Below are 14755 nucleotides of genomic sequence, written 5' to 3' on the forward strand. Positions count from 1 at the left end.
TTTGTAATAAAACCCCTAAACTGGAATTCATAGTCAGTGATCCTTTCCGAGTTTAAGTTGATTGGTCCATGCTGTCTAGTTCTGAATGTATTGGTTTTTTCCCCTTTCCACTTTTCAGCAGTTAACAAAGGTCCAGTCGGCCGAGGATTCTTAGTGAGATCTATAGTAGAATCTGACGTTATCACTAGCGCAGGGGGAAATGCAGGGCTGGACCATATTCTTGGAAATATGGTGCAGCCTGCGTTTCTGAAGTGGCGGTGTGAGGCGTTAAGCCAAGAAGGCTAACCTCTTACTCAGCCACTTCCCTTGCACATATGCCCCTCTGTTTTCCAGGGTCAGCCCAGATCCTACCAATGAATGTGAGTTAGTCCCAGTGAAGGTCTGGTGAAAGCTGCACAAGACAAAGCTAATGCAATCGAACGTCAATTTCAGAAGCATTCACTCAGGGCATATATCCAACTTTACCCATTTATCAAAAGTTATTTGTTTATCCTTAAATATGATTTTTTGTCCAAATTAACAAAACGCACTTGCCTCAAAGGGAGAAAAAACATTCTTGAGGTTTTGGCCCTAAAATGTTTCATTTGATTTAGACAATATTTTGTAGAGATTGTAACTGTGTGCGAATGCATACTCTGAAATCAAATAATACGTATTCAAAACATCGAAAGTACTCCCTTTTAAGCAGATCACCACAACTAACTGTGGAGCATATTATCAAGCATGGCGTTAAAATTATCGCCGCTTTGGCGGCAGAAAACTGCTGCTAAAGCGGCGATAATGGGCTTGATAATATACCCTGGAGAATTCCAATAGAAGACCAGTTTCACACCAGAACATGGGCTTCTATGGGAATTCTCAAGGGCATATTATCAAGCCCATTATCACCGCTTTAGCGGCAGTTTTCTGCCGCTAAAACAGCGATAATCTTAACGCCGTTTCTTGATAATATGCCCCTGAGTCTGGGGCTAGCATTGCTATGAAAAAAAATAGAGAACTCGAGAGGCGCTCGTGATTACCGGTTCAAACCTGGTAGCTCCTGGAACAAAAAAACACGGAAGTGGCATCCTTAAAGGTGAATGAAGTCCTCACGTTTTCCTAAGTGCGCGCGTTCTATGACAATTGATCGAATCAAGCACTTTGCCAGGTAAACATACTGCAACAGTTTGCAAAGATCTTTGCGAAAGACCCTACCCCTTCCCCCACCCAAAAAACATCACATACACAGAGGATAATCAAATACAGTCAACTGCATTTGAGTAGGCGCCGTACGCCCCAGGGCACCGGTGCTACTGCACCTGCTGCAAGCGCTGTGCATGCAAAACCTAAAAAACTAGAGGCATATTATCAAGCACGGCGTTATAATTATCGCCACTTTATCGTACGAAAACTGCAGCTAAAGCGGCGATAATGGTCTTGATAATATGCTGCAGAGAATTCCAATAGAAGCCCATGTTGACACCAGAACATGGGCTTCTATGGGAATTCTCAAGGGCATATAATTATCAAGCCCATTATCGCCGCTCTAGCGGCAGTTTTCTGCCGCTAAAGCGGTGATAATTTTAACGCCGTTTCTTGATAATATGCCCCCAGGTCCTTAAAGAAGTCTTTTATCTATCGCACCAAAATCATTGTTCACAAACTCCTCAAAAAGAAATCAGAATTTTTCTTGCATCAAATGTCCATGTAGTTTCATTGCAGTAATAAACAATTAAGACTTAATGTTTATGAAGCAGTGATTCCGTGATGGCATTGGGTCATGCTTTGACATCAGTCACCTCTGCTTGTTTGGTGTAATAATTCTTAATTAGACAAAGTTGCATTCTTTTCTTGTAGCTCATAGATGGTGCTTACCAGGTCTGTCTTGTTGGAGTGATGGCGATTCTCGGTGGCACCGTCAGCATCAGACTTGTAGGCCTCAGCATACCGTCGTCTTCTGGCGTTCTTGCTCCTTCCATCTGCCTTTGATGCAAGGGAGGTAACTGCAGTCCACCAGAGCAGCATCTTCTCCCCCTCCATAGATCTATTCCCGCGCAGTTATTTGTACTCGATGACTTTGGTAGTCCACGTTCCACATAAAGCATTGTATTCTAAAAAACACAAATTAAAACAAAAACAAATTAAAGGAAAAAAACGAAAATCATGGAATTAGCCCTTGGGTGAGTTCATAAAAGTAAGCTAATCAGTGTGGAATTCCACAGCACAATGCTTGTTTTTTTGTGAAACAGAAAAGGGCATATTGACATTCTCAAACTGGTAACATTGAAAGGTACAGCTTTTCTGAAGCAGACGAGCAGTGCAACACTGCCATTAGGTGATCCCTGGAGGGGTATTGTGCAAATAGATTATGCAGCGGTCACTCCCCAGCATTTGCCATATTTTTTACTTGCTTTAGGCCACATACCCTGATTGAATCATCGTCTTTCCTCAGACACAATCTCCAACCGTAATTTGTTTCGACCTCAGCATTGAAATGTCGCTATCATCCACTACCTGCAGCATAACTCAAGGTAGACTTGTGTGTTTGGAGTACATCTGAGATCTGTGTATTTATTTTAGACTACGAGCTTGATTGTTTTCTTGAATAATACATAATGATAGAGGCCTTTGTGAATCAGCCCCGAAATGTCCAACTCCCTTATTAATAACAGTGCAAAGAGGCCACAATCCTTTCTGTTTAAATCAGATGCATGTGGAATCGCTCCTGAATATTCCAATGTTATTCCACTTTTAGAGGCTCTGGGGCCAATTCAGAAAGACAAATAAGAGTAAGTAAAATACTACTACAGGAGTACTACTTTACATACTCCAAAATGCCTCAGTGAATTCGCTCAAACCTTATTTTTGTTGATCATGAGCCAACTTTGCAATGACTAGCATCATTCGGCTCAAATTACAAATATTTTTTTTTCAAGTTAGGCTGGCAACAAACTTGCCATGTTCAAGATACCTAATGATTCAATTCAATCTACCCCACAATCTTCCTAGAGGAAGCACGATTACCATTTTATCGCATTTCTGAATACAAATGATGAAATTAGTTTTGTTGTCAAAATTAAGGGGTCTATTACGATGGCAGGCGGACATCGCCCCGGGGAAATGGGACCGCCCGCTATGTGTGCGGCGGTCCCCCATGTGCAATAAGGATGCGCCCGCCACACTGGCAGGTGCATTCTGCATTTTTTGCATTGCGGCGGGCGGTACTGTCAGCAGCATCCGCCGCAATACAAAAAAGGCATTTGTGCATTTGCATGCACAACATGGCAGGCACCGCGCGGTGCCTGCCACGTCGCCCATGCTAATGCAGTGGGGTACCATAGGTACCCCCCATGTTCTCCCGCCACCCCCCAACATCCGGGGGCCCACAACAGGCCCCCAACTGTGAAATCCGCATGTCTTTCCGTGGCGGCGAAAGGCTGCTTCCCGCTGACATCGTAATATGGATGGTGGTGTCTAGCAGACACCACCACCATATTCAACCCTTTTCCACCCGGTCGACTCGTTGACCGGGCGCGGTACCCCCCGCCATCATAATATGGCAGGGGGGGAAATGGGAGGCTTGCGGGGGATGATGTCGGGCGGATCGCCACCGCCATACAGGCGGTGGCTATCCGCCCCGACATCATAATAGACCCCTAAGTGTCCAATCAGGAGGTGGAATGTTGGAAAATGAAAAAAGGCTACTATCTTCAAACAGGGGCTATTGTAAGAGTGCACAGACATATTTGTTCTGCAAATATGTTTTTGTGAATGGGTATCTATAAATTCTTTCTTTGGAATATTTGTGCTCTCTAATGAACATTGAGGCACTCTTCGTCGTGCAAAGTGCCGTGTACAAGACCCTGAATAAATAAAGCAAATCCTGCTTCATTTACAGTACACTCAATCCATTACAGACGTTGGGGCATTCAGCTCTTATTCACTCTCCGCGGCGGTTTCCTAGGAATTATTTGTCATGTTAAGAAGAGGAATGAAAATGTTATAATTTCTCGTAGGTCCTGCATCCACCAACAGTAGTGTTGGGTCAATATTGGGGTTTCTAACTTTTCAGACTTTCCAGACACTGTAGCTGAACATCTTCAGCCAACAGATATGGTCTAAATTGTAAGTGAACTAATGATTAAAAAATAGAGCAATCACTATATTTACAAAAAGAACACGCCCCCTCTTCACACAACTCTCTTCTGCAGATTATGTGTTAGAAACGTATGATCTTGTTATCCTTATATCTGTCCGACACTCTCAATCTCATACCTGACACTCATTCTCTTTCCTCAGCACCCTCTTTTCACCCTCTCCTGCACATACTTCCTCAGACTTCCTTCACTTCACCAATTCCCCCCACATCAACACAATGCACCCACTCACCTGTACACACTGCATTTTCTTTAACTTTCACCCTGTCAATATTTTGACAGCTGCCCAGCTCATCCCACACTTTCTCGTATGATCACGTTTACAAATGTCACACCTGACCATTGCTTTGAACACTCTCCATAGAGGCCAAGGATTTTTTAAGCATGTTTCTTAACTCTTTTATGACTCGTTGTGACCCTTTTATGACTGGAACTGTGAGAAACTGCATTCGGCCTCAACTCCGCAGCTCTCAATTGTGGCCAACTCACAAGCTGAATTCACACAGCTACACAGGAGCGACTTTTTTCACACTTTTCACCATAAATCAGTAACATGTTGCATGAAGAGTCTACAGAAACACACCAACCTGGAGCATGCAATTAGTCTTTGGGAATGCAAGAGTATGTAAACCGTGAAATGTAAACAGGAACACAATTTCTGTTCCCAGGTTGAGAAGGCAGTGTCTCTTTGTGTTGGCCGTGGCTGTTGCCGTGGTGGGACACACAAGTTGGGATAAGACCTTTACAGTCACACCCCACATCCTCAGGCAGACCACTCACTGCATTACAGCAGAAGCCTACTACCATCATATGGGACCACACAGATACCACCAATAGTGACAGCCTGTGGGAGGTCATGAACGAGGTTTTGGGAGTTGGAACGACAGTCTTGCATGATAAATTGTAAGGTGATTGAACATGATCAGGGCCACTGGAATTATGAAATTGTGCTGCAATCTTTGCCTAATTATTGATTTGCCGCATTTGCCACATAATCCATCATCTGCAGCATAATCTGCAGATTTTAACAAAAGATTTCTTTTGTTCTAACACAAACAGTTCAAAAGTTCATAAAAATGCAGTGCCCAATGTTGCTGCGCACTTTAAGGCTCTTTGCAAAGCTAGACTAAACCTTTTTGATGCTTATTGCTATATTTAGGTATTAAAATTGTACTAATGAGGTGCAACCAGTACCCAGGCAATGCTACAAAGTTTAAAAATGAACACATTATGTAGGAGTTCTACTAAAAATGTGCTGCTTTATGCCACATAATTTACCTTTTCTTGCTGCATAATTTACTCAACCCTGTCACACACATAATTTGACCCTCTCCTGCCACATAATTCCAGTGGCCCTGAACATGATGCATGAGGGGATAGAGAGCAATGGAAGATCCTTCATGGTCAGAGTGATGTCATCAGACGTGAACTGGAGCATGGATGATGGGGAAAGAGGTTGTAATGCCAGAAGTCTGCGAGCAACGCACTGGCCTTTTGATCTACAAGAAGATAACTTGCAATGTGGAGCAGAAGGCATCAGGTGGAAGGGATGGCATGACCCTTCATAAAGCACTTCATTGGTCCCAAGCCATCGGGAAGGGGCAGGCAAAATCATCAGCAGGTAAAAGGGCCAGAGACAGTGAAAATAAATTGGGCTGCTCCTGAAAGAGAGGGGGTAGTTGGGTGGTAGTCTCCACCTGTCCTCACATTCACCAAGTAAAAGTGCAGTAGGCAGTACAGGACATAGATGGAAATTCCGGGCAGGGAGAGGGAATGACATTGGGATCTTTACACATGAGAAGAGAAAACTGGGTACTCGGATGCCCATGGGTGACTTGTCTGGGGTTTAACTCCCTGAGAATGAGAAGGGGAAAGCCGATGAGTAGTTCAGCCCATCTTCTGCACAGTGCAGCAGCAGGAAAGAGCCCACAAATGGCTGCTAACACACCAATTAAAAAAAGAGTCTCGCTTTATGTAGTTTTCAAATATTGCAACATTAAAATAAAAAATGGTGCTAAGTTGCCACTCAGCTGAATTTATAACTTTGCATCCCCCTACCAACTGGGGGCAGATCTTCGAGAAAGTGCCGCAGCATGGCACTGCAAACCCTTTGGCTGCTCCACGCTGCAGCACTTCCGAAGTACAAGAATGCGACATATTTACAAGAATATGTTGCATCTCTGTACTCCCCCTTGCGCTGGCGCACAAACTGCAGCCATGCGCTGGCACAGGCACCCTTGCACCATGGTGCAAGGATGCCTGCATCGTGGGGAGATTTTTTTGTGCAGGAAGGGGCACCTTCCTGCACAAAAACAATCACTTCAGGCATTTTCCTCTTTCAATGCGTGCTGTAGAATGCAGCACGCATTGAAAGAGGAAAAAACGAGGAGAAATGAAAACATTTCTCCTCGTTGTGCCTAGCTACGCCACCTCTAGAGTGGCGTAGCATTCACACGCATCTCCAGATTTACGATTTCTCGTAAATCTGTTGATGTGTCTTGTTCCATGGGTGTTGTGTGGGAACACCCACAGCAACACCCATGGAATGCCCCTTCAACGCAAAGTGCTGCGTGTGAAGGGGCTGTATTTACAAGGAGAGGAAAAGTCACGCAGGGTGGCTTTTTATGGAGGAGCCCCCTGCGCCACCAGTATGTCACGAAAAGTGAGGGGGGCTTGTAAATCTGCCCCTGGGTCTTTCTCAGACGTCCTCAATGCTGAATGGCCTTATACCCATCTAGACAGAAAGATGGGCTCAATTTTCCCTCTCTGAGTCTGATTAGTATGACAAACCTGAGCAGGCCCACACATATACACATAATGTGTGTGTCAAGAACTGGACACTGAGAAGGTATGTTGAGCCCTCTCTTTGGTTGCTTGAGGGAAGAGAAATCCTCCCACTAGCCACAGCGCAACATGGCATAGAATAGTATACATGATAAGGGTTAAGTGTCTCCTGCAACTGATTGACCCGAAGAGGGGGGCTGGCTGTAATTGGGCGACATGGTAAGAGAGAACAATGCCACTGGCATGCTGCATCGCTTTGATGTATATGTGTGGAATCTTCATCTTTGCCATGCATTCTCCCCTTAGTGTTATATCCCCTGCTGCTGAGCCAGAGTGACTGTGATGCAATTACAATGCTGGTGTGTGCATGGTTTGAGGGAGTGCCAGTTGAGTATGAGGGATGAGCATCAAGGATTCTGCTCCTGGTGAGGCTTCGTTCATACCTACTTTACCTGTAACCTGAGACATGAATTAACCTGATCCTGTTTCACCTCACTACTGGCTACCCTGCAACTCCATTTACCACAATATGCCTTTTAATAACAATCAGACTAATGAAATCACAACTGTCCTTTAGAGCTTCATCACATTGGGTGGTCTTTCCATATTTGGCCAAATGGTAAGACTATTGCCTGTCCCCTGTCACTTATTTTGGCAATGGCACACGGTGAGGGGTGAGCAGTGATGTGGCACAACAAATATGTTAATATGTATGAGGCACTACTGATAACAAAAAGACCATGGGTCTGAGGCCACTGCTCTGTGCAGCATGAGATCAGTACAATGTGTGGGTTGTGTTAGTAAGCATTGCTAACTAGGATGAGGGGTTTACTATTTTCTATCCCTGACAGGTGAATGCCACTGTACGGGATACCAGCACATTATCACTTTTTGAGTTCTTGCATCTCTCCCTGATACACCTTAGTGTTATGGTGTTGACTGTGTGATGGGAAGATACACCACAGATGTGGATGGGACTTTAATGGGGGCTGGCTGACGGATTGCATAGCACAAAACATGTATAAATACGTTTTTTAACAATGCAAAGAGGCCTGCAATTATAGGTTTTATCTACTGACCATTTGTAACCTTCTTGTCTGTTTCTGAGAGGCAGTCATTCAGCTTACATGAAGCAAAAGTATAAAGTATTACTCTCTGGGTGTGGATGTTGGTTTCTCAAATTTTTGGTAGCACAATAAAAGATTGTTTACTGTACAACATTGGTCAGGCATTATTGCGGATTACAATTCACTGGATGTGTACACAGGTAATGAGGATTATAAGTATGGAGTGGCAGATAACATGCTTTCCAACAGATATAGAACATGTTTGGCATCATAAAGCATAAATACACTGCAGGTTAATAGATCTCATGTAGCATGTTGGTCATGAAAGCAGTAATTAGTGAACGATTAGGCGATGCCATCTAAAATGAAATGATGCCATCTAAACAACGCTATTTCTTTATTTAAAAAAGAAAAATAGCCTCTATCCTACTAAGATCTCCCATAGGCACATCTACATACTTGAGTTACTGGTAGTAGCGAGCGGGCATCTGATTTACATGAGCACCGGTAACATTCAGGCACGGGGAGATTAAGTGATTTGCCCAGAATCACAGGATGTGGACTCGACCCCGAGGCACGAACCCTGGTTTCCAGCACGAAAGCCGGCAGTCTAGCCGAGGGACCACATCCTCTCCCTATACTTGAGTTACTGGTAGTAGCGAGCGGGCATCTGATGATGAAGCATGCCACTGATAGTAAGTGAAGGTATCAGTACTTTTCAAGAAATATCACTACAGGTGGGTAGGAGAAACCCTTTTCCCATCATTTTTCAAGCTTCTGAATATCCACACATTTCTCTGGGTACACTGATGTCTCCTGCTATGTAAAGTCAGCTGAGATCATGCCGTTTCTTTTAAATGCCTCTCTTCTCCCATTGTTTATGTGGGAAGGTGAGAACACTCGGCCATGAGCTGCAAATGGTGTCCAACAACTCACTTTTGAGCAGTGCAGCAGAGCCCTCCTCTGAACATGTGACGTTTGGAAGGTTTTGGAATTGCTCTGAGCACAGATTCCTGCATAGATGTAACACTGTGTCTGCATGGCTGCTCACAACACATATATTGTTATCCAGCTCTGCGGGCTGCTTAAACGGTTACTCACCTCTTTGCCAGAGGTTTTTCCAAAACAATTGATGTTAGGCTGTTTAGATGCCTTTAATTCTTTTGTCTCTTTGTGCACCAATTCTAGCAATAGGCTTTTTTAGCACATTCAGGGCTATGTAATATTGCATATCCCATATAAATATTTCATTGCAACTTGAAGATATAATGCACAATGCAGAGATTTTTCACTTTTTTAATAGCCTCAATATTGTTTTTCATATGTCAAAAGGGCACACGTAACATGTGGCCTAGAATGCAAACAAAGGAAATATTACTCAGAATGTCTGGAGCCTGGCAATGCCTTACTGTGATAGGCTGTCAAGGAGAACGGCTGAGCATGACATTTGTCAGATGTTTAGCAGTATTTTCCAACACTTGTTATTTCCCTTGAGGCTTTCTCATATAGGAAAGGATCCTGTCCAAGGATTGATCCACATATATATGTAGTTAGGGCCCTTAAGCACGTGGATTCCAGACATGCATGGGTTTTCTATGGCTTCTGTGTGCCCAAAGGTGATCAACAGTGTGCAATGCATTTGGGAAGCTTGAAAAGTAACTGACAGTAAAATGTTAGTTTGGGGTACCGTTTAGTTGCAGGTATCACCCCAGAGTCACATCCTAAGAGACACCCCTCGCGCTAGTTGGCTGGCTGAGACAACACACTGCACATGATTTTTATCATATTTTTTGCAATTTTCCCACAACATTGTAATTCCTCCAGTCTTCCTCACATCGGAACATATCCCGCTTAAACTTGACATGTAGCTACCAGATATGTAGGGGCTTTCCATGAGCACGTAATGCTCACAAGTGATAAATGGGGTGCAGTGCATTCATGAAATTTAGAAAGCAAATGAAAGTGAAATGCTGGGTTAAATCACTTGTTTTTTAGTCGCAGGTATCACCACTGGGATGCATGGAAGCCTTATGTATCCATATATTTTTAACATTTACAAATGGTTTCTGTTGATTGGTGCCACACTTCCTCACACCAATGTACTGGCTTCCACAACACATTGGGGGATATGTACTATAGAAGTGGCGGAGCGTGTCGTTAACATCCCGGGCTTAACGACACACTCCGCCACTTTGGAAATGCAAGGCTGCACCATATATACAAGAATGTAGTGCAGCCTTGCATTTCCTCCTGGCGCGAAATTTAACAACTTACGCCAACGCACGCACCCTTGCACCAGAATGCAAGGGTGTCTGTGTGCAGGGGAGGATTGGCTATGTGTAGGAAGGTGTCCCTTCCTGCACATAAACAATCCTAAAATGCTATTTTGTAACTTTCATGTGTGCTGCTTCTTGCAGCACACATGAAAGTTACAAAATGCCATTTTAAAAAAAGGTTTGTTTATGTACAGGAAGGGACACCTTCCTGTACATAAACAAACCATGGCATTTTGCTTTTTCCATGTGTGCTGCACAAGGCAGCACACATGGAAAAAGCAAAAACGAGGAGAAATAATGCATTTCTCCTCGTTTCGCAATCTTAAAACCAGGGTTTTCCTGGTCTTAATTTTGGCGCTGCCTCCTATGTATGCCACCGTTGTACATAGGGGGCAGCGTCAAATACAGTGGGTGTTGTGGTGGCCCACCACAACATTCACTGCACGTCCCTTTCAAGCTAAACATAGCGTGAAAGGGTGCCTTATGTACAAGGCAGCGTTAAGCCACGTTAAGTGGCTTAATGCTGCCTTGTACATAAGGCAAGGCCCCTATCGCCACGGGAACATTACAAAAAGTGAAGTTCCTGTGGCGATAGGGGCTTGTACATATGCCCCATTATCTTTTTATATATCTTATGTTATATAGAATTTATCATGTGTGCTATCACCATGGGTCGCTAGGAGCAGGAGTAAATAGCAGAGTTGCTGATAAACCTGCCCAAACAGCCAGGGTCAGGATCAAGATTGATTTGCATACGGCTGGGTTCAAACTGGAATGGCATGGGGCGCAAAAAACGATGGATTTAGGCCCAGATCTCTCTACTGGGGTGAATGAATGACATTGTTCTGCATTCTCTCCATCAATTGCTCTTTTTGCATTTGTCACCCAGAGTGGGACGGGTATGCCCAGAAGTGGATCCCATACTTTCCATGGCACTGGAGTCAAGCAATCCTGGCTGATGAGGGGTGAAACCCCGAAACTGGTCCTAGGATGCTTGTTTCCAGTCCAGGGAGGACCTGGCCTGGCAGTTCGGGCTGGACTGTTCCCATTGGGTGCATGGTCAAGACCGATTTGCATATGACAAACCACATTTTGCATCTGATCAATGATGGGGCATACATTTTTATAGTATTTAGCAAATTCTCTGACCTTTGGTAATGTAGGGGTTTAACCTGTAGCCACCCACGCTGAATTGGCGTCTCTGGAGCAAGACATTTCACTGCAGTCAACACGTGCCACTTTACTTCCACATGGCTTGTGCATTTCCTGCACCAACGTATCACACTCTTACTGGAAAGTTATGTAAGCCCATTTTGCAACTCGAAAAGGTTGTAAAAACATTTATAAGTATTGTCTATTTCTCAAATTTTACACAGAGTTTTGAAAGTTTTATAATTTTTATTTAAAGAAAGCCCATGATGTCAAGGTAGCCCACCTCACAACTGCAATGTGATGAAATGTTACTAAAATGTCAAAAGAATTTCTCAAAACATTACAAAGGTGCCTATATTTTACAATTTCGTACAAATTTAAGGCGCATATTCACAAAGAACTATCGCCGTGTCAACAACATTTTATCACAGCCAAAGTGGCGATAAATCTATCACCCCATTCACAAGCTGGTGTTAACAGCTCACAGCACCAGTTTACCCGCAATAGCAGCCGCAAAAAACATCGCCACAGAGGCTCCCCGCAACTATCGCTAATGAGATGCAGAGTGGGCGGTCCCGTGCCAAAAGCCACAACAACAGTACACCGCAACATTCACAACGACCAGACAGAACTACTTTAAAAACACAAAACAGGCGATGAGGCGTGTTAGCACCAGGAAGTCTACACCTGCTTTGACCTTGTGTAAAGTCGGTCGGCAGCCTGCACAACAAAATCGAACGCAGCCCAGGGCCACATCGGAAGGGCAACGGATTCCATGGAGCCACCCATCATGCGGCCTGGACACCCAAGAGGGCCACAACACCCACCGACACCACCCCCAGGACCACCCCTCCCTGGCACACCCCCGACCAAAGACATGCCACATCAGCTACACCTAAACATGCACAAAATAATCCACCTGACGTCGCACAACCACAACTGGTGACATGCATGTGTTGACACAGAAATGAGCAGCACACATTCACTTTCGAAGCAACAAATGAAACTTTATTAAAATGAACACTGAAATTTAATGAAGACACATGGCTGCTCCCCTTGGGACAATCCGTAGGTCCCAGCCTGCAAGACAAAAACATGATGAGAAGGTGTGTCCTGCGCACATCAAATGACCGAAAGAGAGCGAAGGGAGAGAGAGGAAGAGAGGGAGAGAGAGACTATAAATACGCCAAATGATTAGGCATCTTGAGCTGGAAAATATAAGCTCAAATTAGAAGTGTGTAAATAGTCTCTGACCCCCGCAGGACCTAGGGAATAGAGTGCATTGAGGACGAAAAAATAAATGTCCCAATAGTAGATTAAAATAAGTGGGACTAGAAGAGTCATCAAACTAACACGCTTTAGCTGCAAAGTGACTGTATATGTTATGTACCTTGATTGCTAAGACATATGTGTATCTACGTGAAAGAATCTCTATTGTGATGTTAATATCTTTATTTATGTAAGTAATGTAAATATTGTAGATATTTCTGTTTTTTGTTAGAAAGAAAATAACAAGGGTATGCTCAAATAAAGTCGACAATAGGAACCTTGAGTGTAAAAAAAGTATAAAAAAGAAGAAAAAATTAGGTAACCCACCGTTAATTAATGAAGACATCTGTGGTAAAAAGCAAAACTAAATTTATGGTTTCTGAGGCACCTTTTTGTTTAAAATTGACTAGAACAGTGACTTGCACACCACCAGCGAGTACGCCTGCGACGGGTAACAATGATGGTTCCCCCTCGGTGCGTCATCGGAGTGGTCTGGCCTGCCGTACACAGGACCAGTGCAGGGCTTGCCACAATGACTCGTGGGCTCGGGGTGTGGTCCAGTCCATGTCCGGACAAGGAAGTGACTGATGCTGTGTCCCTGTTGTAGTGTTCACGGGACCCGGTACACAATATGCAATGTGGCAACCTCTGACTGGCATCCCACAGGATGAGCATCAATGACACAAGGGAATTTACTGTCCCTACATTCATCCACACATTCATACATGAATGATGAAAGACATGACACAGTAGTGCGTCACTGAATGTTTATTTGCACATCCAGTGCAGTTATGCAGCTGGAGCGGTACAGGGCAATGCCGAGCACATTACACAATATGGGCCCGTGGAGGGCCAGCCAGAGTCCATCCGGGGATGTCAAGTACTGCGGAAGAGGAAGGGCACAGTCCGCAGTCTGGTCGTCGTGTCATTGGTCATCAAACAGGATTTGGCAGTTCATGTCGCTGTCCAAGGTGAGTGCATCGGAGTGTATCGGGGGTCAGTGGAAGGTCATGAGGCCATGTGCGGCACCAAACAGAAACAGGCCAGGTGGCGGGAATGAATGCTAGTGCCTCCTGATCACAAACCCATCCACGGCCTCGTCCCCGGATGTGTGCCCTGCCCCCCCCGTGGGTGTTGCAGTACCGGCTGTGGCACTGTGTGCCACTGACACATCAGGGGCCTGAGTGGATATGTCTGCCGCACTGTGAGGCACTGACACACCAGGGGAGGGGGGGATGTGGATGGTGTGGGGGCAGCAGCATTCATCAGCGCCACGCCTTGTGGCGGCAATGCCATGATGGAGGTCTGCAGGGCATGATAGATCCCAGCTACATTTCGATGATGTGCAGCGGTGGCTGCCATCCTTTCCGCCTCCATACGCACCATGTCCTCCATGAGCCTCCGCATGTGTGCCAGGTCACGGCTGGTTCACTGGAGCCACTCTGAGCAGACAGCTGTTCTACTCTCCACGCCATGACTCCAGCAATGTCAGTCAGGGCTCGTTGGAGACCATGGGGCGGACATAGACACCCAAGGATGGCGTCCAGTTTGGCAGCCATGAGTTCGAACCCCACCCGCACCTGCTCAGCCGTCTCCCTCTGGCCCTCCAGCACACAGCGTTGGAAGGCCATTTGTTATTCCTGGGGACTTGGGAGGGTGCCGGGGCTGTGGGTGCCTCCTCCGGGGTGGTTTGGGTGGTGGGTGGGGTCTCCTCGATGTAGCTGGGCTGCCCTGATCCTGGAGGTGAGTCACGGATTAGGTTAATGATGTCTAGGAAGGCTTGTGCGTCGATGCTGGTGTTGTCCTCCTCGTCATCAGTGAAGAGTGACTGGGACTGCTCTGTAGGAGGTGTTGACGATGCCCCTGCGATGTGAAGGGGAGATGGTGTATTGCAATGTGTTCACATGTATGTAGCCGCATGGTACAGGTTGACATTCTGACAGCATGGCTTTGTACATTGTGACAGTCTGTGGTTCTGTGCGAGGAGCCAGAGTCATTGTGGGTGTGTACTGTGCCCTGCTTGCTTGTGCATGTGTGCCATCGTGCCCATCGACACCCATCCACCCAGTAC

At 45.3% G+C, this 14755-nt stretch overlaps 1 protein-coding gene across 1 annotated transcript in view; it reads right to left on the reverse strand.

The window, feature by feature from the left end:
* PDE4B (phosphodiesterase 4B) overlaps positions 1-14755 on the reverse strand; it is a 1470628-nt gene that overhangs the window by 943185 nt on the left and 512688 nt on the right. The window contains exon 3 of the mRNA XM_085602355.1: positions 1855-2090. Within this exon, the coding sequence (XP_085458481.1) occupies positions 1855-2090 (236 nt within the window). The remainder of the gene's footprint in view (positions 1-1854; positions 2091-14755) is intronic.

Source organism: Triturus cristatus, chromosome 4_2, assembly GCF_964204655.1.
Source record: "Triturus cristatus chromosome 4_2, aTriCri1.1, whole genome shotgun sequence".
Lineage (NCBI taxonomy): Eukaryota > Metazoa > Chordata > Amphibia > Caudata > Salamandridae > Triturus > Triturus cristatus.